Raw genomic sequence first — 23,832 nt, forward strand, 5'->3', positions numbered from 1 at the left:
ATATATATATATATATATATATATATATATATATATATATATATATATATATATATATATATATATATATATAGAAAATACAGTTTCACCAAACCAGTTACAAATGAAAATTTGAATGTAATTTTATACCTTTCAGTTTGTGGTCGAGATACTCCAGAATAATCCGGATGAACTGTACGATGGAAAGAATCAAAGCTCCAAATGCAAGAGAGCCCGTGTGATACCTGGAATAACATTGTAATGTGATTAAAGTGAACATTTCATTTCAGTCCAACAGCCCTTCACACTCACAGACACAATCACCTACAAGCTTCTAAAAGCATCGATAGCAACATACCTTAAAGCCCTGCCAAATGATGAAGCCAAGGGGCAAGGTGGGATGTCTTCTGGCTTCCTCAAGGCCCAGTAATATGAGGCAAAAGCCCCAGCGAGGGTGCACTGGCCCAGAGCGATGGTGAAATTCACCAGCCAGAGGAAGACAAGTAAATTGCAGAGCTGAAGTACAAAGATATAACGGTGGTACAAACTCTCCCCACCGTAAAAAGCAAATGTGCACTGGGAGCCCGGACACAGTTTAGTCACGTTTGATTTACTGAAGGTCTGAAACACATCAAAGAGACACAGACAATCACCAATATGACACAGTTACCAGATCTGAATCAATAGAAATGGGCTCAATACTCAAACATAGTACAATAAAAAGCTGTACACTGGTTAAGCAGACTGTTACATTACTGCTTTACATTAGGATTAGTGCTTACCTCTGGGTCACAGGTGAGATTGGTATACTTGCAGTCAGGTAGTGTTGACATTACTTTATAGACTGCATCGCCAGATGATGCCAGGAACCTGAAAGTTATGGTTAAGGAGACTAAAATACAAACAAGTTAAAGCTGAAGGCTGTCATTTAAAATATTATATATATATATAATATAATATAATATAATATAATATATCTAAGATATTTTATATTAATCTTAATCCAGCATTCAATTAAATTGAGATTTGGATACACAGCTGTAACAGCCCAGTATGCGATACAGAGAGCCAGCAGCAGAAAGGTGATGATGGGATAGAAGAGTGTTGACATGATGCAGCCAATCGCCCTGTAGGAAAGAAAGAGATGAGAACAAACAAAACAACATTTGACAGCTTTGTTTCAGATGTTTATCTATTCTATCCATTTACATGCACCGGCATTAAACAAGAGAAAGAGAAAGAAACTAACTTGCTGCCCTCCTTCAGAAGAGCGATGGCAATACGAACTCTGTTCCGCAGGAATATCAGCACTAAGATGATGAAAGCTTCAATGACAGCCAAGGAGATCACTGCGGTAAAATATCAAGCTGTCATTCTTCCATCAAACTGAACTTTTCATAACCTTCATCAACTTGACAGTGCAGGTGCATTGCTTGGTTTGAGATTTATTATTTGATTTAAACTGCACTACAAATACTTGTCTACTGGAATAACTGAAGAAATCTCACTGAATATGAGCCAGGTCTGACTCAGCTGCAGGTACACCCGAAAGTCAGTCTGGAACCCAATGTCTGAGATGGTGATATCAGAGTCCGGCTTCCCCTTGAGAGAACTGTACTCCCAGTAACAATGCCATATTCCTGTAAGTGACAGTCAGGACACAGTGGGTGAACCCATAGTGTAGAGAAATTCACACACTTATCAAACAAATCATTTAGTTAAAGGGATAGTTCAACAACAAAAAAATGATGAAATTCTGTCATCAGTTACTCACCCTCATGTCTTTATAAACCCATAAGACTTTTGTTTAAAGGGTTAGTTCACCCAAAAATGAAAATAATGTCATTTATTACTCACCTTCATGTCGTTCTACAGCCGTAAGACCTTTGTCCATCTTCCGAACACAAATTAAGATATTGTTGATGAAATCCGATGGCTCAGTGAGGCCTCTATTGAGAGCAAAGCCATTCAAACTCTTAAGGTCCATAAAGGTACTAAAAACATATTCGAAACAGTTCAGTGGTTCTATCTTAATATTATAAAATGACAAGAATACTTTTTGTGCACCAAAAAAACAAAATAAAGACTTTTCAACAATATCTATATGGGCCGATTTCAAAACACTGCTTCAGAGCTTTACGAATCGAATCAGTGGATCGGAGGACCAAAGTCATGTGATTTCAGCAGTTTAGCCGTTTGATAGGAGATCCGAATCACTAATTCGAAACAAAAGATTCATAAAGCAGTGTTTTGAAATTGGCCCATATATATATTGTTGAAAAGTCGTTATTTTGTTTTTTTTGGGGCACAAAAAGTATTCTTGTGGCTTTATAATATTAAGGTAGAACCACTGAACTCACATGAACTGTTTCAAATATGTTTTTAGTACCTTTATGGACCTTGAGAGTTTGAATGGCTTTACTCTCAATAGGCCTCACTGAGCCATCAGATTTTATCAACAATATCTTAATTTGTGTTCTGAAGATGAATGAAGGTCTTACGGGTTTAGAACGACATGAGGGTGAGTAATTAATGACATTATTTTAATTTTTGGGTGAACTAACCCTTTAACTTTGGAAGACAAATAAAGATATATTTTATGAAATCAGAGAGATTTCTGTCCCTCCATTGTCAAATTCTGACGCTTCAAAACCGTACTTGCATGACGCGCAATAACAAACCTCATTGGTTCTTGTGGAAGCTAAAATGTGCTGGTAACACACGAGAAAGAACCTCATTGGTTCTTGCACGTCAAGGAAGGATGCTTGAACTTTCCTTTACCATATTTGAGTGCACTATGTATATTCACATAATATTATTTATGTGAATAAAACTTTTAATTAAATTTGTTCATTATATAAAGTGATTGTGTTTCTTCAGAAGACTTGGAAAAATCAGCTTGATTCATATGAGTTAGGTTTAGTTTAGTTTTGAGTTTTGGTCTGTAGGGTTCTATAGTCAATACCAACCATAGCCCACAGCCGCGATGACCCCGAAGATGACCATATAGAAGAGAACGCCAGCGGTGAACCTCAGCAGCAGAATAAAGATCAGACTGACCAGCATGCTAATCACCAGACCACTAAAAACAACCATAAAAACAGATCAGCTACAACAAAATAATCTGTTGTATTTAGTTTCAAGGTCAAACACTAATGTAATACATACACTAGAATCCAAAACCAAGAGCTGGCGAAATCCTCAAAGATCTTGATGCCGATTTCCTTTGCATCCAACAGGCTGGTGATGCCACTGTAAAAGAGCAAGAAAACCATCAAAAAACAAAAAACTGCACATTCAACTTTATTGACTGTACAGAGCAGTATATGAGGAGGTTTGTGTCTCTCTCTCATAAACGTGCCACATACTGTCCATTTTTCATGAAACTAAGAAGCAAAGACACACTACAGTTCAACAGGGGTCAAGTGGATGTTTCACACAGGTGTTACCAGATGTTTCACACAAGTGTTACCGGTGTAAGAAGACATCAGTTTGTTCTATTGCCCTCCATTCATGAAAAAAGGCTTTTTTTTTCATGCACAGTGAAGGACAAGGGTTAAGACTTTGTTTATTTTATCTGACACAACTGAAAAAGATGCTGTGAGAGGCAGAAGTACAGTCTGTACAATAAGCCGTTCTGTCTAAAAGGTCATTGATCACATCTAATTTTCTCAAATTTTTTTTTTTTAGTCTCTGGACTTTATTTCTAACCATCACAGTCTCGATTTCATTCAGGTCAAAATAAAAATTAATATATCACACTCTATGTATGTCTGTATATACACTACCATTCAAAAGTTTTAGTTTTTTTTTTTTTAAAGAAATGAATACTTTTATTCAGCGAAGATGCATTAAATTGATCAAATGTGACAGTAAAGACATTTACCGTATAATGTTACATTTCTATTTCAAATAAATATTGATCTTGTGAACTTTCTATTCATCAAAGAATCCTAAAAAAATTATCACATTTTCCACAAAAATATTAAGCAGCACAACTGTTTTTAACATTGATAATATGAAGAAATGTTTCTTGAGCACCAGATCAGTATATTAGAATGATTTCTGAAGGATCATGTGACACTGAAGACTAGAGTAATGATGCTGAAAATTCAGTTTTGCCATCACAGGAATAAATTACAATATATAAAATAGAAAAGTTATTTTTATTTGTAATAATATATTACTGTTTTTACTGTATTTTTGGTTTAAATAAATGTAGCCTTGGTGAGCAGAAGAGACTTTTTTTCAAAAAACATAAAACAAAAATCGACCCAAACTTTTGAATGGTAGTGTACTTAATGGATTTGATTTTATTACTTGTAAGCTAGTTACATGAATATTTGATGCTTATTGATTTGTACAGAAGTAAGGTAGTTTTGAAAAGGATAGCAGCAGTGTTGTGGAAGCTATTAGCTTGTCAAGCTACAAGCTACTAAATTTAAAGTAGTTTAGTTAAACAACAGTGAAGCTACTATAAATGCAGTAGTCTACACTTAGCTAGCTAGCTAAATATGTTGTATAATTGTTGTAAAACAACTTAGAATATCTGTATATTGCTACGATAAAATGCAGTGCAAACATCTGCACATGGACTCAAAGAATCATGTGAAAGATTCATATGAGAGACTGTGGAAGTTCATTTGGCTGTAAACCTGAGTGTGAAAAAAAAAACCCCACAGCATTTTGTCATGTCATACCGCTACTTGCTGGAAAAAGTAGCTTGCTGCTTGCTACTGTCATACTAAAAAATATAGTTAGGTTTAGTTAGGCACTTCCAAACACTGGGTAACAGAGATTACCAAGTAATGCTAATGAAAAGTGTGTTTCTTTCTCAACAGCAGAGAAAGTTGGTGTCATCTGCATTTCAAACTCCTACGCTCAATATTGCATGGCCGAAAACAACCAATCTGGTTTCATTGCAAAACGACCTTCCTTCCTTCTTTACATTTGCAACTACTGTATATTCTTAAAAGCTCTTTCAGCAGACAGCCATCTGAAAGGCAGTGAGCTTTTGTCAATGACCTCAGTTCTGATGACGGGAAAAAACAGAGAGAGGTGTTTTTTCTGTTCTACAGATTCTTTGAGATGCTGCAGGTGCAGAATGTGTGGTGAGGGAGGTTAGTTTGAAGATAAGCGAAGGACAAGGTCAAGTTTCAAAGCTGACAAGAAATGAAGACCTTTCTGTTCCTTGCTGCATGGCTGTAACTTTGCTACAAAAAAGAAGCATTGAGCATGTTACAAAAGACACACAGGGGAAGCAAAAACTGTGGCTTTCTGCAATCAGGTAAAGAGTTGTAAAAAGCATCAGCAGATTATAGCATAAAAGTGCTTGTTTTTGTGAGTGAAACTCAATCCAAAAGTATAACTGGTTAAAGCCTGTTCACACAGGACACATTCTTGCATTCAAAAACAGCTAGATGGAAATATTTTAACAAATTTTACATTGTAGCAAGATGCAAAGCAACGGCTAAAGACGTAGAACACGTCCTGTGGTCTATTAGTTACAAGAAACCTGCCTGCCAAAATAAGAATATACCCCATGTGACCTTTCACCCCAGGCATTTACATCAGTGCTATTATGGCAGCAGCGAACTCATGCAAACATGCACAGCTTGACTTATTTGCATGGCTTAAAAGGCCAGATTTTCTCTGACCTTTGTAAGGCCTAATGTCATACCCAGATAAAACTGTCCTCTCTTGCCTGGATGGAGAGATAGTATATTTAGGAACAAATGTTAGAAATAACTGTATTATTTGTTTACCTGTTGTATCTACCAAGACAAAAGCAGATATTTTTAACATCAAGATGCAATATTAAACACACTTCCATTCAAATCTTTGGGATCAGTCTTTTTTATTTTATTTTTTATTTATTTATTTATTTATTTATTTATTAGAGAGAGAAATTAACACTTTCAAACAGCATTTATTTGAAATAGAATCCTGAAAAAAATCCTTGAAGAAAATGTATAATTGTTTCTACAAAAATATTAAGCAGCACAATTGTTTTCAACATTGAAAATAATAAGAAATGTCACCAAATCAGCATATTAGAATGATTTCTCAAGGATCATGTGACACTGAAGACTGGAGTGTTGGTACTAAAAATTCAGCTTTGCGTCAAAGGAATAAATTACATTTTAAAATATATTAAAATAGAAAACTGTTATTTTAAATTATACTAATATTTATAAAAATACCTATTTTTGACCAAATAAATGCAGACTTTGGCATATAAGAAGCGTCTTTCAAAAATATGAAGAAAATCTCACTGACCCCAAACTTTTGAACAGTAGTGTACACTCATTTAAAATCGGACTCATATAAACTCTGACAGGGTGATTAGGACCCTGATGTAAAGTGAAGTGGGTTTTTTTGTGTGTGTGTTAATGACCAGCTAGTTGTATATTATTTCACTTGTAGCCCAGCAACTTAACCAAATAAATACATAAATAGACATGAAATGTTGAGTATGTGAGAAGGAGACCATGGAGTGGTAATGGAGACTAGCAGTTTTTAAATGATATGCAATATAACAACGTATGTAAATGATATAGTTCAGCGGTCATTATATACCAATATTTGACAACAGAATGTTACGTGTTATTAAAGTTGATATTAGAGATACACTGTCATAACTAAGCTCATATGTCACAGCATGGCTGTTTTGACATGCCTAACTAGTCTTCCTACACTGAATAAGAGCTATTTTGGAGCCAGACAGACAGTGCAGCATCAGTTCAATAGCTATTAAACAGGCTGGTAGAAGGCTATAACCTTAAATGAGTGATGCTAAGCCCTACTAATAAGTGAATCTTACTTTGCCGCATCTCTCAGATCGACGACACTTCTGGTTTTACCATGTCCATCTTTGAAGCTTGTTTGGTTTGCAACAGTTAACATCCCGTTTCTGGTGATGAAATCGGGAAAGCACCTCTGGAGAACTGAAAGACAGTAAAGAATAAAGCAAAATTAACATTAAGTATTTATATACAGTATTCAAAAGTTGTTTTGAGGACATGCTTTGTGTCTGTCTGCACTTGTGTTTTCACCCTGACTTCAAGGCCTGAATTTCTAAGAGGTGATAAGCAGCAGCTATCCCAGGGTTTTGTATCATTCTGTGCCTCCTCTGCCGATATGGAGAGGACACAGTGACCTTCTCAGCCTTGCCAGAGACATTGTCTCTTTTTCAATCTCTTATATTACTCACAATGTGTACATTGAAGCATGTATGATGGCTTCAAAGAGGTCCAGTAGCCTGAACTGAAACTCTTGATCTCCTGCTGCACAAGTTTCTATTCATATTCACATTAGAGCTGTCAGATTGATTAATATATGTCTGTGTATGTGAACACACATTTAAAAAAAAAAAAAAAAAAAAAATTATATATATATATAAAATGAATTAATTTAGCGCACTTATACACATATACGTTGGGTTTTCTTTGTTCTGGAACTAGTTCACTCCTCAAACTTTTGAGATTCTCTTGAAACACTATTAGTGCTGATGTGCATTTAAATTTATTGGAATGAAATTTTGCACCAAGACAAAACATTTTAGGACAGAAAGCATTGTTTTTACTATGCATTCTTCCCAAAATATTTGTTTTTAAATAAAAACTCACATGGTCTGCTTGGCACAATCATTGAGGGACAATCTTCATCCCGTAGCACCTGAGAAACCGCCTGCCAAATGCGATAGAAAACAAAAAAATAAGATATTTTAATAAAACAATCCTTATACAGCATTCTGCTCTCTACAATATCTCTCCAGTCTGTCAAGCCTGGCTAAATGTGCATGTGTGAAAATCCAGTGACTCAGCAGAATTAGACCATTGACGGTTTGCGTTAGTACATTTACGCACTGACACGCAAAGGAAATGTGGCGCCTGCTGGAGGATACATCTGACATATCGGCTTGCTAAGATGAACCATCGTCATCACAAGTGCTAAAGTATCTGACAATAATTAGGCATACAAATTCCTCCAGAAATAACATGGTTCTCACCCTCTTTTTAACTAATAAATTTCCATGACTTTTCCAAGCATTTGTGAAATTCAGATCAACTTGCTAATAAATCATTTAGACTTTAGCAATTTTTAGACAAAGAAATATTTTAGAGCAGAGAGTAACATGAAAAATATATAAATATATAGCCTATATATGTTCACTATAGATATGTCTATGACTTTGAATGAATAATATTTTATTCATTTCAATGGCTTGGGGGAAAAATACATATTAAAATTCCATGACTTTTTCAAGAATATTCAAACTTTTATCAAAAGCCAGTGTGCATGTTTTTGTTCTATCATCTCTGAATTTAAACGAAGTTCTGGTTCTTATGGATATCCACATGGTACCTTATCAGGATTGTTGAATCCCGGCTTGCAGAATTGCTTGTAGTATTCCCAGTAGGTCTTATTGCGTCTATAGTTGTATTGCATGTCAATGTATGTGGCAAATCTATCTGGGCACTTGGATACACACAGCTGAGGTGAACAAGAGAGGAAGAGAAACATCAGCTACAAATAAAACAAGACGTGCTATAATACAGAGCAATCTAGCTTAGAAAGAATGACAGACAGTTTGCAAAAGTGTCTGTATTACCTGAGTTGTAGGGCACTGGAGGTTAATGAGGACTGTAGGATTGGCACATTGTAAAATATTGAAGTAAAATAATATGGCTTTATTTCTGTGGGGAAGAAACAGAAGGTGTTTCAATCCAGCTTTGAAACCTAAATGTCTTATGAATGACTAATATAATATAATATAATATAATATAATGTAATGTTAGTTTTTTAATTAAAATATAATTGCTTTAACACTCCTCTCTGACTCATACTCACGCATTAGGAGTATCCCGCTGTCCACAGAACTGCCCATAGCTGTCTGTCGGGTAGACCACTTTCCGGGGATCCCCATGCATCCAAGCTTAAAAAAAATATAACACAAGCAATGTCATCTAAATCAGGCATCTCAAATAATTTCTATAATTAAAAAAACACATTTAAAACAGTCTTTTATTTTTTTGTACCAGCAACCTCAGTATTTTATGGCACTGAAACTACACCCACTGTTCCTGTTGAGCAGGAAGAGGCACAAGCAAAGAGGACAAACAAGAAAAGATGCCTGAAAAACAAACTAAAAATAAAGTGAAACCCCATATTTAATTTAGAGCACAAGAGGCTCTTTATGTAATTTAACATGAGCGATTCAAATGCACAGTGAATCGAACACACTGCAGCTCTGTGGAGAATGATTCTGCCTGATTATTTAATTGTCTCCACTTAAGTCTGCATGGAAAAGTGAATTTGAGCTTCAGGGGTCATGGAATGTCACCTCAAGTCTAAAAGGGTCACATGAGATGTCAGTGCACTTCAAAGGGCAACAGAAAAGCCAGTCATATTAATTTAGCGTAGTCAGGATTAAACCAATAAGGCATCAGAGAGAAGTGGAATGAGATCAGTGTGAGAAAGGAAAAAGCACTGGGAGAAACAGCAAGCCTTACACTCCACAGACCCAAAATGTACAGAGGGGTCCAAAAGTCTGAGACGACTAAAGAATATGTATCATAATTTGAATGAATAAGCCTAATTGAAAAATTAACCTCAATTTCAGAATGTCTTGGTATTTGGTTTGTCCCATTTACTATAACCACAGCAGCACACAAGCTGCTTGAACTCCACAAGTTTGTTAAAACATAATGATCATGTGATCTAGCATGATTTGAGAATGATCCAAAGAACGCTGTGCTTCAATGGAAGGAAATCAATTCACAAATTCACTTATTACTTCATATATATATGTAATAAGGTACGAGAGGCTGTGCTGTATCGTGAATAAGCCACGGCTAAAGGGTGTTGTTAGGCATGACGCGAAGCAGAGTTATAAAACGGTTACGGTTACCACACAATACAAATATTAACGCCAAAAATATGTATCAATGCAACTTTCATGAAGTTAACTTTCACTAAAGCCTTCCTTCCGCCGGAGAAAAAAAAATAGTCCCTGACCGTGAAAAGCAACAGAAATTACATTATTACGCCATTAGATGGCGGCAAAGACTGTCTTTATGAGTGTGTCAGTCAGTAGTGAAGACTTTTACATTGAAAAGACTGAATTGTAGTGAACACGGAACAAGACGCAACTGACAAATGCTTTGACTAGTGCTGTCAGTCACGGGAAAACCCCTTAACTGTTAAAAGGACAAGATAATACATCGGACATTTAAACAGATTTTTTATTATGAACATAGGACTAAAGGAAAATGCTAAATCTGAATGCAGGTAATAAACTCGCTCACTCGATCGTTTTCTCACAACACTCTTCTACATAATACAGTAAGTTTAATGAACAATATCAATTGAGAACATACAGTTTACATTGCTAAGAGTGGTTGCTAAGGGTGTTGTGTAGTGATACACAGAACCGTTGGGTGAAGCGGTCATAGCCGTGTTTTATCGTGAATAAAAAAAAAAAAAAAAACACAGCTATTGACCAATCAGAATCAATGACAGGAACTAACCATATATATATATATATATATATATATAAAAAATTAAATTTGTGAAATTGATCATACATACACACTATTTTATATATAATAAATATATATTAAATATACACTTTAACTTTATATAGTTGCAATTTAAAATAACTTTTGTTTTGTATTTTAAAATGCTTTTTATTCTTGTGATGGCAAAGCTAAAGTTTCAGCAGCCATTACTCCAGTCTTCAGTGTCACATGATCCCATTTTAAAATTCTAAAAAACTAAAAATGTTGTTTTAAAATTAGATGTTGCATCCCAGATTTTCAATGCAAAACCTTTGGGCGCCACTGTATATATATAACACCGGTGGCATGTTTCCAAAACAGACATATCCAACAGTCAGCAAGCTGTGAGTCTCCCAGAAACGGCACAAGAGAAGAGCCTCTGACAGTTTTAACCACAGACTCCACATTTAAACCATGAATGATGTAAGCTATCAAACGTCACAGTGAATGAATGGGTTCGTGTGACTTCTCTTGCTTTTTTTGAGAATGGATTAAATGACTGTCCTTATAAAAACAGCCACATACGGTGAGGGCAGTGTAACTGAACATAATGACACCGCATTAGGCTGCTGTTTACGACTGACGCTCCCCCGTCGCTTCTATTTGGCTGCTTAATAGCACTGGATTCATGAGCCGCATTACGCAACCCTCTCTGCTGAAGCACACATTAATGAGTGTAACTCACCCACTGTTCCCAGAACGATGTATCCGAGGATGACGATGACAAAGATCACACAGCAAAGCACGTCTGTGCAGCCCCTGCAGTGGGAATGTGAGAAAGACAGAATGTAAGGGAGAGAATGAGAGCACTGAATGAATAAATCACAGTATATTTACATTCATAATAGTATTTTTGATAATTATTTTAATGAATTATAATCTCTTAATTAATCAAATGTTGTAAAATAAACCTTATAACTATTGTGAACACTCAATCTATGAAAAAAATAACATTTTTATCTACAACAATGTTAAAAAATACAACTATATATACACAGCACACATATACTGTATTTGCTATTGTTTTTTCCATGCTGACTGTAACCCCAACAGATCAGACTTGTGACCCATTTTTGAGTGCCAACCAACTAGTTGAAAAGAACTGGTCTATATAACAGATTTGCAGACAGAGGAAACAAGGGTGAGGTCACAGCAGGGCAACGAAGAGATTAACAGATGTGCTGCATTCGCATATTATCCAGCCTAAATAGTATGGAAGTAATGAAGTAGTGCACAGGGGATGACTAATGTTAACTAAAACTAAAGCTAATTAAAAATAGTTTTTGTTAACCAACATGAAGCTGAAATAAAATATAATAATTAGATGATAAACTTAAAAGAAAATAAAAATAAATAAAAATGAGAAATGATGCCTTGGAAACTAACTGAAATAAAAAAAAGTTTAAGTTGAAGTACTAAAATGACTACAATAATATAAAATAAAATATAAAAAATAAATTGTAGGTAAATTGAAATTAAAAAGAAAAGAATAAAAAAAGACAAAATCACATAAAAGTTTTTATATATTATTAAATATATTATATAAAATTAAATATTTTATATATATATATATATATATATATATATATATATATATATATATATATATATATATATATATATATATATTATTAAATATAAAACTGAAATAAAAAAATAATGAATTATTAATAAATACTATAATAGAATATAAATAATACTAAAATTATAATGATGGTGCATCCTAAATCATTGTACACTAAACATACTTAGGTAAAAATGCCTAGAAGATATACTGAAAAAAAAAAATTAACCAAGTCTTGTTTTTTATGCAATATTGCAGTATTTATTACCAGTGTTGGGGAAAGTTACTTTTAAAAGTAATGCATTACAATATTGTATTACTCCCTAAAAAAGTAACTAATTGTGTTACTTAGTTACTTTTTATGGAAAGTAATGTTACACGTTACTTTTGCGTTACTTTTCCTCATCTCGGCTGGGCTGTTTGTTTATTTTTGTTCTGTTTTAGGCAAATGTAAAAGCCCTTTCACACCAAAAGTGAAATGAATAAGCCTCAGAATAGATGCTGCCATTCTGGAATGCAGAAGAATAGGACGCAGGAGAAGAAGTAAATAAATAAATATATGCTTGCTCACATTTAGTCTAGAACTAGTCTAGAATAACCATCATGTTCACACAGCGCACACAACGCCTCTGTACTCCTGATTTCTCTCAACATGGGGACTGGAGAGGTGTCAGTCTATAAATGGGAAAACAAAGTAACTTGCGTTACTTATTTGAAAAAGTAACTCAGATAATTTGTTGTAAGTTTAAAAGTAATGCGTTACTTTACTAGTTACTTGAAAAAAGTAATCTGAATACGTAACTCAAGTTACTTGTAATGCGTTACCCCCAACACTGTTTATTACAAATGATTTATCCGCACACATTCTGATGACATGTTTTTCACATGAGGGCAGGACAACCTGTCACTCACATGAGATCACAACAATAGCAAACCACAACTATTCAATCAATTCCCACCCTACATTTTTTCTTGTTCAAGAAGATATTTCACTCGGTTATATGTCACAATAGAGAAGAAAAGACTATCACAACTTCTGTTTCATGCCTACTTTAAGTAATAGTGAATTTTAAGCCAATGAGTTATCTAGATGCTAATATAAACAATACGCTACGCTACAAGTCTGTAGAACTTAGACAAGACTTTATGTTGTGGTAATGTGTCCTAATACCACACACTCAAAAGCATGGATTACCAGTAAAGTACATACTTGTAGTGTAGAGTATACGTATGCTAACTGGGACATCTTCAGTCTTTTAGTACTGATTCTACTAAACCAAATCTCACTAACTCACAGTACTCAGAAGCTTTGAGTGGACAGCTAATGTGGAGGACAGTAGAAATGAGTGATGTGTCTGATGTGTAAACTACAAACCCACAGTTCCATCAGTATCGCCTGTAAAAGCGTTTCCTGAGCTATATTTATATTTATATTCCACTCAACACAGACGGGGAGTGGGCGGTTCCGTCGGGCCTCTTTCACACAAAGGTGTGGATCTGACACATTACTGGGAGTCAGTGACATTTAATGCAATACAGCTTGGGCGATATTTTTGGTGAGATTTTGTTAATGGACTGATGGAAAGTTGGCCAACTAAGAATATAAATCAGGAAAAAAAAAAAGCTTAGTCACAGGTATAGTTACCCCCAAAAATAATCCTAAATGCTGTTATTTTTGTTTTATTTTGTTCAAAAACACAAGTCTTCATGCAACTCTTTTTCATATAATGACAGTTCATTATGAGCAAACCTAAAAATGAAAGGAAAAAACAAACAAACAAACCCATAACAATAGCGCTCATGACTATATCACTTTATTGCAAGTCACATCATAACTTTGTGTGAGGAACAGACCAAATATTAGTTGCTGTGACCAGATCGAGTCAATAATAATTTGTGAACAAATCATTTATAGGTTGATCGAAAAGAACAAATTGAAAAGAATTAACTGGATCGAACTGATCTGGTTCTCAGTGATCCAGTCACAGCAGTTCTGTGCACTGGAGGAGAAGATTATCGGATGTATGAATGTAAAAGGTCTGCAAATTTTCAAAGATCAAAGTACACGATAAATGGAGTTATTGTCTCCCAAAAGAAAGAACCTGATTCTGAACTGGCTGAAATGATTTGTCAGTAATTCCAGTCTTACTTCCTGCACAAACCTACGTAGGTTTGTAACAAATTTGTTTAATGCCAGCCTGTGGTCTTCATTGGCTGCCCATGAACAATGTCTAATCTGACGCGCCCTCCTGTTGTTGACATGTCGAGAAGACACTGTTTTCTGCACTGCGAAAGAAAATCCTCTTTGCAAGCTTTTACAAAGGATGAGGACTCGGGCTCAAATTGATACGGTAAACGTCATCGTTCCTGTTCATATCACTGTGTTTGCAAGTGCTGAGGAAGCCTCCAGAGGTGAAATTTAGATATGGAAATGGGCGTTTCGTTTCTGACACGAGCTGTAAGCAGTAGACCAATCACAACCGACCTTTGCCATCTGACCAATCAGAGCTCAGAAAGGAGGATTTTACAGAGACTGAATTATTATCGAACCGTTTCAGACATTGTAAGAAAAGAGGTGATGCTGCAATGTATATTATGAGAAAATTCAAGTGTTCTTTGACCTTGGATGCATGTAAACCTATTGTAGGAGACCCCCAAGCAAAATTAAGAACTTTAAAATAGCATAATATGGGACTTTGAATTAGGGGTGTAACAGATCGTAGTTGATCTGTGATCCATACGGACCAGGCCCCACGGTTCAGTACGCATGTGAATCATGGAATAGTTGTAAAATTTAACTATCATAGAGTGAAAGTTTATCATTTACACGTTTCTAAGTCTTGCCACTTGAAACATTCAAGCGCAAGAAGAAGCAAAAGAGAACTCAACTATGTACTCACACTGTTTTCTGTGAACACACACTCAAAGCGCACAAAGAAAGCCGCGTTTCAGACAGCGGACGAACGCTGAATTGATTCTTCTTTCACTTCTCCTTATGCTTGAATGGACATATGAATGAGGCATTTATATAACACTTTTCTTATGTACTACTGTGCACCCAAAGTGCTTTACAATCATAAATGGACAGCAAAGTTAGATCTGCCCACCCCCCCCCCTTTTTTTTTCTTTCTTTTCTTTTTGCTGATCCAAAAAATGATCCTATCTGTGACTCAAAAAACCATAATATAAACCAAACTGTGTGTTTTATGATCTGTTGCACCCCTACTTTGAATAAAAGCTCCACACACTGTGCTAACCCAACAGAGCTTAAGCGTTTTACATCAGTCAACCCTAATTAGCAGTAGCCAGGCCTTACAAATACAAACTAAGCACAGGAAAACCCCATTAGAAACACGCTGAGCTGCACACTGTGATGGTCACTTTGTATAGAGAGTAACAAAAATAAACTGAAACCCTTGACTTGTTGTCCAATAATAGTAGAATTACCTCACAATCTTCTGAATCTTATTTAGCACACATGTTAATGAGACACAACAACCCAAGACATATGAGCAACAGTCATTGATTTCTCTGCTCCGGTGGGGTGAAAGCTGTGCTGTCCGCTATCACTGCTGAACTAACCATTGATCCACCAGCAGCTCTGGATCAGAGCGAGAAACAGGCCAGCGGAGCGACAGGTCCATGAATGAAGTCAATATTTTTATCAATAACAGACACATGCAAATCAGGGACAGACAAAAGGACAACGTATTGAGTGTGTGTTTGTGTGTTTTGGGGGCATTATTGCTGCAAAATATTGCCAGAAGTTAGCTAAATATGAAAATAACCTTCCTTTGTAGAGGTCTTAAAAGTAAAAATTATTCATCAAAGACTAAATAATGGCTTTATTCACTTCTATAAATACCAAAAGTTGTTTTTTAGGGTTACTTTTGATGATGGGTTGTACGCTTACAGTAGTTAGAATTGGCCTATTTTAAAACAATAGGAAGTCAATACGAAGTCCCCATTTAGATATGTAAGCATTTTTTATGTACAAAACTGTTAGTAGTTGTTGTTATTTTGTCCTTTGGAAAGAAATTAAATATATATATATATATACACACACACACACACACACACACACACACACACATACACATAAGTATATTTACAGTCAAACCAAAAATTATTTAGACATTTTTTTTATATATTTTTACTAGTGGGTGCAGGACACTATAGTTCATTTATGTAAGTGAGGATAGCAAAATAAAGTAAACTGTGACATATTATACCCAAAAATTCTTCATACAGTGGACTACCAGTAAAACTGATAAAAATTTGGAACCAAAGATTATTCAGACACTTTAACCTGACCATGTTTTGCTTAAGTGTTATCTGACATAATTAAGATTAATTTTTTCTGACACAGTTTAACTCTGAGATCTTGTCATATTTTATTACCATTTTTTTTAAACAATAGTGAATAAACTATATTAATGAATGAAATGTTCAAGTTGTCTGAATAAATTTTGGTTTGACTGTATACATACATACATACATATATACACATATATATATATATATATATATATATATATATATATATATATAAATAAAATACCAATATACCAATACTACTACTACTACTACTACTAATAATAATAAGGATACGTGTACATGAAGTGACATATGAAGTGATATATGCGGCCTGAAATCGAAAATCCAAAAAGCATCAAAAGAAAGTAAGATTTACTCTACCTATTGTGAACGGGTCCTCTGAATGTGGGGTCAAATTTGTGTGGCTCCCCTGTAACACAAGAACAAAGTGTCACAATCACATTCAAATAGTGAACATAACAATTGCAAAACCTCAAGCGCCCCAAAAGCATTTCATATTTTTGCTATTCTCATCAGGAAGCTCGAACCATGTATAGGCATGCTTTGACCAGGTCAAAGAGCAAACAAATCAACTGATATCAGAACAAGCCCACATTGAAACAATGATCATCACCGCCGCTCATGAAAACAAAGCACTCGATCAAGTAGCCTGAACAGCCCCACAATTCCTTAGGAGTGCATCTGAGCCATAACAAAGCACAGGCAAACAAAAGCATGTACCTGCCACAGTTTAAAAAACACATCAAATAATTCTGAGACAAAGCATTTCCCTTTGTCAAAGTATTTGCAATAAGTTCCTACCCAATTCTGCTTTGTAGTATCCTCCTTTCGGTCCAGTCATGTTTACTGTTCTCTGAGCAAAGACACTGTGTGTTTATATAATGTTACTGTGCGTGTGTCACTTCCTATGAGGGCTGAGGCGGTATCTTCTTGCCTTTCTGCAATCGGTTAATCATTACACACAAAGCCGTGTTTGCGAGAGGAGGTGGAGGAGAAATCAGGCTGGTGGGCGTTTGCGTTGCTTCCATCTGCCTCTCTCTCACACTATCCACTCCTTCACTCATTCCTTATCCTCTCTCTCTCTCGCTCACGCTCACAAAGGAAACAGCACTGGTGTCTCGCGGCTCAGATTGGTAGCATCCACTGACACACCAAACACAATGAGACAACAGCATGGCAGCCACCTGCTCAAAGCTTTGCGCACACACAGACTCAGAAAGTGCTGTTGGTACATCACCAAACATGCCATTACTTCTGATCTCAGTTTAATTAACATCTGATGTTCTACTAACACAATTAATAGATAAAATCCTTAAATTTAAATGGATAGACTGACTGTCTAAAGCAGGTTTTGACAGCACAGAACAAACATGTAAGTCTGGTAGTATCAGTGCCAGTAAGCTGAGTGTACAGACGTCAGGCGTCACATATGATGATGCATGCCTAGGTGGCTTGAATTGGGAGATCAGACAGTGATGCCATTCTGGAAGACAAAAAAAAAAAAAAAAACAGCCTTAGCTGGTTTAAACTGGTCTTCAGCTGATCTGAAAAGTCCCCAAACCCCTCTAAAACCATCCAAAAGACCAGGCTGGGGAAACCAGCTAAGACCAGCAAACCAGCTTGATTTAAGCCGCTTGGTTGGTTAAAATTTTATGATGTTTATGAAGGCATCAGTAGGCCGAGAGTAGAGGGAAAGACATATACTTGCAATCATTTTTATAATTGATTACTCTGGCAATTATTTATTCAGTTAATTGGATAAAAAAAATTTATATCTATTTCTTTTTTTTTAATTTTTAACATCAATGTGCAAAAGAATGGCTGTTTATGATAGTATTTTATATATTGTGTGGAAAACGATTTATATCAATGTTAAATGCACTATAAATTACATATAGATTTTCACGCTATCAATATGTGTTTTTGTGCTAAAAAAAAGTTTGTTTTTCTTTCTAAAAATAGCCAAATTGACTAATTCAGTATTCAGATATTAAATATTTCTCCTCATGAATAGTTCCATCATATTTATTAAATAAGTCCTGCTGAGTTCCAGTCAAAAGCATGTGAGATTCTCTATTTGGAAATCACATTTCCCAAAACATTGACACCACCAAAAGGTTTATTAATAAAGAGTCGATATGTAATTTTTGTGCAAAAAAAAACAACAACAGCAAAACTTTTTTTTCTTTCTAAAAATAGCCATATTGACTTATTCAGTATTACAAATATTGAACATTTCAATTAATTTTCCTTATAGACATGAATGGGCAACTATGGTAACCGAGATTTGTTCTGCCCACAAGTGGGTGGGGCTTTAATGCCCACTCATTACCACTAAACAAACATTTCAGAGAAGCTTCTGATTGGTTCAGTTTGTGGCCATTTAGATAGGAAAAATAACAGCTCTGTTAACACATCTCTGAGAAACCACAGAAGATCTTTCACATTCATACAACAACCACCATTTGCAAAAACAGTCTGGACCTCTTAACCTTGGCAAAGAAGAAGAAAGAAGTACAATGCACACAGGATTTTGGATGAGCTCCAATAAGCAGTAGTCAGCTCCACTTCTCTGTCTCTCTATTATCACGAGGGCTGAACTACATCTTGAGCTGTTAATGGTGTGAATTTAAGGAATGTCCACTCCTTCCAAACTACTGACTTAGGGATGAGGTGATATGACCAAATCGACCATATGACCAAACTCTTATATCACAATATGAGTAATTTTATTTCATGACAACATTATCATGAAGTAGTAATACATTTTTGCTGGAAATGAGTTTGTTACAAAAACTAATACTAGCCTAACTAAATGTACAGTAAAAAGTAATCGAAGGCAAGTAAACAGTCCATAATAAAATAAGAAGAGTTAATGTAATTAACAAGCAATAGAACAAATAAATACAAGAGAAAAAAAGAAAAAGGGAAACTGAAAAAAGAAAAACTGAAAAAAGCTTTTTCAGTTTTCCAGTTTAGGTAAAAAATCTTTCATGTTTTACTGCTTGGAAAATAAAATGCTTGAATGTTTAAAATTACAAGGCTTAAAAATGATACTGACACACATCTGATTTTATCCCAACTTTTTTCCTTTATTTAAGCACAATAAATTGCAAAAAAGACATTTCAGGATTTACACACTGTTTAACGGATGGCTTTTTGTGTTCAGAACAGTGTGAGTACCAAATTGAGTTCTCTTTTATATTCACTGCACTTAAATGGTTTAAATTGCTTGATAATTTAAAATGACAAAGCTTAAAAACGCATGCAAAGGATAAACATGCATGAAGACGCAACATTGCAACATCGCAGAGATGATAATCCAACATTTCTACTGGCTGTCAAATTTATACCAATTTATCATACTTACCGACCACCCTTTACTTACTACAGTTACACTTACAGTCAGAAGAATGATGAGTCTGTGAGAAACTCAAAGAATAAAAATGATTGTGAAAAGTAGAGAGTGATGGACAAAAGAGACAATGAGAAGGAAGAAAAAGGAACAGACAGAGAGAGAGAGAGAGAGAGAGAGAGAGAGAGAGAGAGAGAGAGAGAGAGAGAGAGAGAGAGAGAGAGAGGAATGAAGAATTAATAAGACACTGTGGCCATGCAGCAGTGGACAAACAGGTCAGGACAGCAGGAAAATGCCCCTGAGGTATTATGGGAAAAACAATGTCAGCATTGCTTGCCCTATCGCAAGCTTGTCTGTAGGGCGTCCCATCTGACTTTAGGTTTCAGAAGGGTGCTCATGAACGCTCTCGAAGTATATGCCTCTCAAATGCAAGACACAAAAATGTCTCAAGAATGGATAGATACAGCTAATTTTGGGAAAAAAGAGCTATCTTGTAATTATCTTCAGAACTTAGGGAAAAGTGTTTCATTTGGTTAAGTAGAGAATAAATGAAAGCTTTCTACAAAATGTCAGCTCAAATAATTTAAGGACAGATTTATTGGTCTTGTCTAACTTCTGAATAAAAACAACAACAACAACAACAACACCCCACCCCAAGACTCAAATTGACTGTAACGAGAAGAGTGGCAATAAACTTGACTCAGCTAACAGGCCGTCCCCTGAGACACATCTCATATCACAGCAGCCTCAGAAAGCAGATCAACAGCTTATCCCTACTTCTCCATCTCATTTATAATCTGTCCGGCATTTAACAGACTGAGTGTTTAGTCAGTTTGCATGGCATAATTGCATCAGCTGAACTGTGACTAAGGAACAGCTGGTGTCAATCCTTCCCAGGTAAACTAAATTACATTTACCACCAAGCGAGACAGGCACAGACAGTGACACTAATTCCAACAGTGACGACTCCTTCAATCACAAACATCCTTCCAGTCTGATTTCGTATTTTTAAAAATGAAGATTGACATAAACTTTCAGTTTAAACAGTGTAATTTCATTATATATATATATATATATATATATATATATAGCGGGGTACAGTAATTCCTTGAACTGCTCAGTGAAGTCTCTGGAAGTCTCATCTCCCTCTCTATTACTCTTCCTCTCATCCTCTACTTCCACTAAGCTTTTTTTCCATGCACACACATGAGTTCACACACTGAGAGCAGTGTCTTGCAGGCCTTGCTGCATAACACAAGCCTCTTTCAGTGTTTCTCCATAAGGAACAGCCTGGGAAGGCGTGCAGGTGCAGACAGTGTGAGTTTAGTCTAATGGAAACTCTTGTGTGGTTACTTTTTCTTCTTCCTAGCAGAACATGGAGTTCCCACCTCATGGCATTAAGTCACAAACAAGTCCCTGACATATGCTGCATCTCAATCATGACCTCAAATGAATTGGTTTAAAATTGTCAGTTTTAAATTTATTAACAAACTGCTATAAATTAAATACACAAATGGATAAATAATTAAAATAAATAAATATTTTGTGCAAATGTTACAACATAAAGCTAGAGGAAAAATATGGGCGGTTGATCAATATATGGGTTTTAAGCACATTTCATTAAATCTGTCATTAAATCTGTAAAATTATATAATTTTATAATTTCAGCATTGCTGTTTAAATAAGAAAAAAACACTACTAACAAATGAGTAATACATTTCAACTATATTAATTTTATATTTAAAGGGTTAGTTCACCCAAAAATGAAAATTCTGTCATTTATTACTCACCCTCATGTCGTTCCACACCCATAAGACCTTCGTTCATCTTCGGAACACAAATTGAGATATTTTTGAAAAATCCAATGGCTCAGTGAGGCCTGCATTGACAGCAAGATAATTAACACTTTCAGATGCCCAGAAAACTACTACAGACACATTTAAAACGGTCCATGTGACTAGTGGTTCAACCTTAATGTTATGAAGCGACGAGAATACTTTTTGTGCGGCAAAAAATAAAAAAAATAACGACTTTATTCAACAATATCTAGTGATGGGCGATTTCAAAACACTGCTTCATGAAGCTTCGAAGCTTCATGACACAAAAGATTCGTAAAGCTTCGAAGCTTCATAAAGCAGAGTTTTGAAATCGCCCATCACTAGACATTGTTGAATAAAGTCGTTATTTTGTTTTTTTAGCACACAAAAAGTATTCTCGTTGCTTCATAACATTAAGGATGAACCACTGTAGTCACATGAACTGTTTTAAATATGTCTTTAGGAGCTTTCTGGGCATTGAAATTGTTAATTATCTTGCCGTCAATGGAGGCCTAACTGAGCCATCGGATTTTATCAAAAATATCTTAATTTGTGTTCCGAAGATGAACGAAGGTCTTACAGGTGTGGAACGACATGAGGGTGAGTAATTAATGACAATTTTCATTTTTGGGTGAACTAACCCTTTAATAGTTATTGTACTATACACACATCAGTAAAAATACTACTAGTACTAATAAAAGAATACATGTAGTCATGTTGATATTATTTATAATAATCAAAATAATATGATATACATATTTTTTATTAATTAATGAGCACACAAAAATGCACTATAAAATATATATATAAAATACTTTCTCTGACTCAAACTTTACTTGGATGTCATCACAAACACTGAGTGACAGACAGCGACACAGACACGCAAACCGTCAGGGACAGATGGACGGGCAAAGTGAAGAGAGTGACAGACAGAGCAGATTGGTGATGCAAGAAACTCCCTTCCCTTTAGACTTGTGTTTTGCTGATATATGCTGGTTATCACTTGCCTATACTCAAATAAGAGGATTGGAGTTTAAATGCTTTACTTTTCAAGTGGCTGCTTCATTACTATGTCTAATCAAAGAGCTGTTCTTAATTTATCACCAAACTGGTTATTCAAATGAGAGCTGTTACTTAATGACAACAGAGACGGCACTTCAGCTGTTTCTACTCTGATAATTTACTGTGTGATAATACCAACACTTAGTTACATTTCAATTTAAGTTAATTGGAGGTAATTCTGGCACCTTTATGTAAAAAGTCAAGTACTAAAGAGAAGGTGAAAGTCACATTGGCTGTTTGTTTATTAGGCAAAATGCCTCAAAAGTACATCAAAATCTGTCACATGTATGTAGATGTTGTTCTGTTGCTTAGTCCCTATCACAAAGTAAATGTAATGCAGTGCCTGCCAGTGCCTGTTCAAATGAGTAAAACTGGTTGCATATCTCTCAAGGACACCAGCTTTAGCCTTGAGCACCAGACGGACAGTATAGACATTGACAGTGTGAGTGTGAATATGACTCCTGGATACTGTCTGAAATGTGATTTGCATCTTTACAACCAAAGGCATCATGCTAATGGTGGGTGATATGACCTTCTATGAACTCATGAGGCGATATGAACTCTTATATTACGATATGAGAATTTTAATTCGCTATATATATATATCATGATATAGTTACTTTTGCTTTAAATAAGGTTATGATATCAAAATGATTGATACCATTGAAATTTCTTAATTTTCCTCACTAATTTCAATATCATAAAAAAAATTAATACTAGCCCAAGTAAATAAAAAAAAAAAAAACTTTCAAGCTTACTGAAAACAAGTAAACAGTCAGTGATAAAATAAGAACAAAGAAACAAAATCACAAGCAATAGGACAAATCTACAATAGAACAAAGACACAAATGAAATGGACCTACCTGAAAAAATTCAAGCAGAAATAAAAAATTCTACATAAATTGTATAAAGTAATTCAATGTACAAAAAACACCACAGTCTTCACTGTGTAACTTAAATACAAATTCTTATTAAAGTTACAAAAGTGATTCAATCAAAAGCAGTGAGTGATTTTCATTTTGTCTTTTGTTGTTTGATTAACATTAATGACACAGACAGCAGCAGGTTTATTAGGCTGCTGTCACTTTCTTTCTCAACTCTTTACATTCATTTAAGACATAAATGACTATGTTTACTGTGATACTCGCAAAGACG

The 23,832-nt window shown here is 35.2% G+C and overlaps 1 protein-coding gene across 5 annotated transcripts in view; it reads right to left on the bottom strand.

Moving 5' to 3' along the window:
- The window catches only part of slc44a5b (solute carrier family 44 member 5b), a 36,083-nt gene that overhangs the window by 7,191 nt on the left and 5,060 nt on the right, over positions 1–23,832 (bottom strand). Inside the window, exons 1-17 of one of the 5 annotated variants that reach the window (XM_051903642.1) lie at positions 17,245–17,376; positions 16,804–16,852; positions 11,227–11,300; positions 8,833–8,917; positions 8,594–8,678; positions 8,347–8,475; positions 7,608–7,668; positions 6,803–6,926; positions 5,160–5,192; positions 3,148–3,231; positions 2,949–3,061; positions 1,488–1,619; positions 1,229–1,328; positions 1,014–1,106; positions 762–849; positions 338–600; positions 130–224 (exon numbers count right to left, since the gene is read on the bottom strand). In XM_051903642.1, coding sequence (XP_051759602.1) covers positions 130–224; positions 338–600; positions 762–849; positions 1,014–1,106; positions 1,229–1,328; positions 1,488–1,619; positions 2,949–3,061; positions 3,148–3,231; positions 5,160–5,192; positions 6,803–6,926; positions 7,608–7,668; positions 8,347–8,475; positions 8,594–8,678; positions 8,833–8,917; positions 11,227–11,300; positions 16,804–16,852; positions 17,245–17,284 — 1,648 coding nt within the window. In that variant the 5' untranslated portion in view covers positions 17,285–17,376. Of the gene's footprint in view, positions 1–129; positions 225–337; positions 601–761; positions 850–1,013; positions 1,107–1,228; positions 1,329–1,487; positions 1,620–2,948; positions 3,062–3,147; positions 3,232–5,159; positions 5,193–6,802; positions 6,927–7,607; positions 7,669–8,346; positions 8,476–8,593; positions 8,679–8,832; positions 8,918–11,226; positions 11,301–16,803; positions 16,853–17,244; positions 17,389–23,832 lie in introns of those variants that run through there. The other 4 variants (XM_051903644.1, XM_051903643.1, XM_051903645.1 and 1 more) reach the window with 4 other exon arrangements.

Source organism: Ctenopharyngodon idella, chromosome 8 (assembly GCF_019924925.1).
Source record: "Ctenopharyngodon idella isolate HZGC_01 chromosome 8, HZGC01, whole genome shotgun sequence".
NCBI lineage: Eukaryota > Metazoa > Chordata > Actinopteri > Cypriniformes > Xenocyprididae > Ctenopharyngodon > Ctenopharyngodon idella.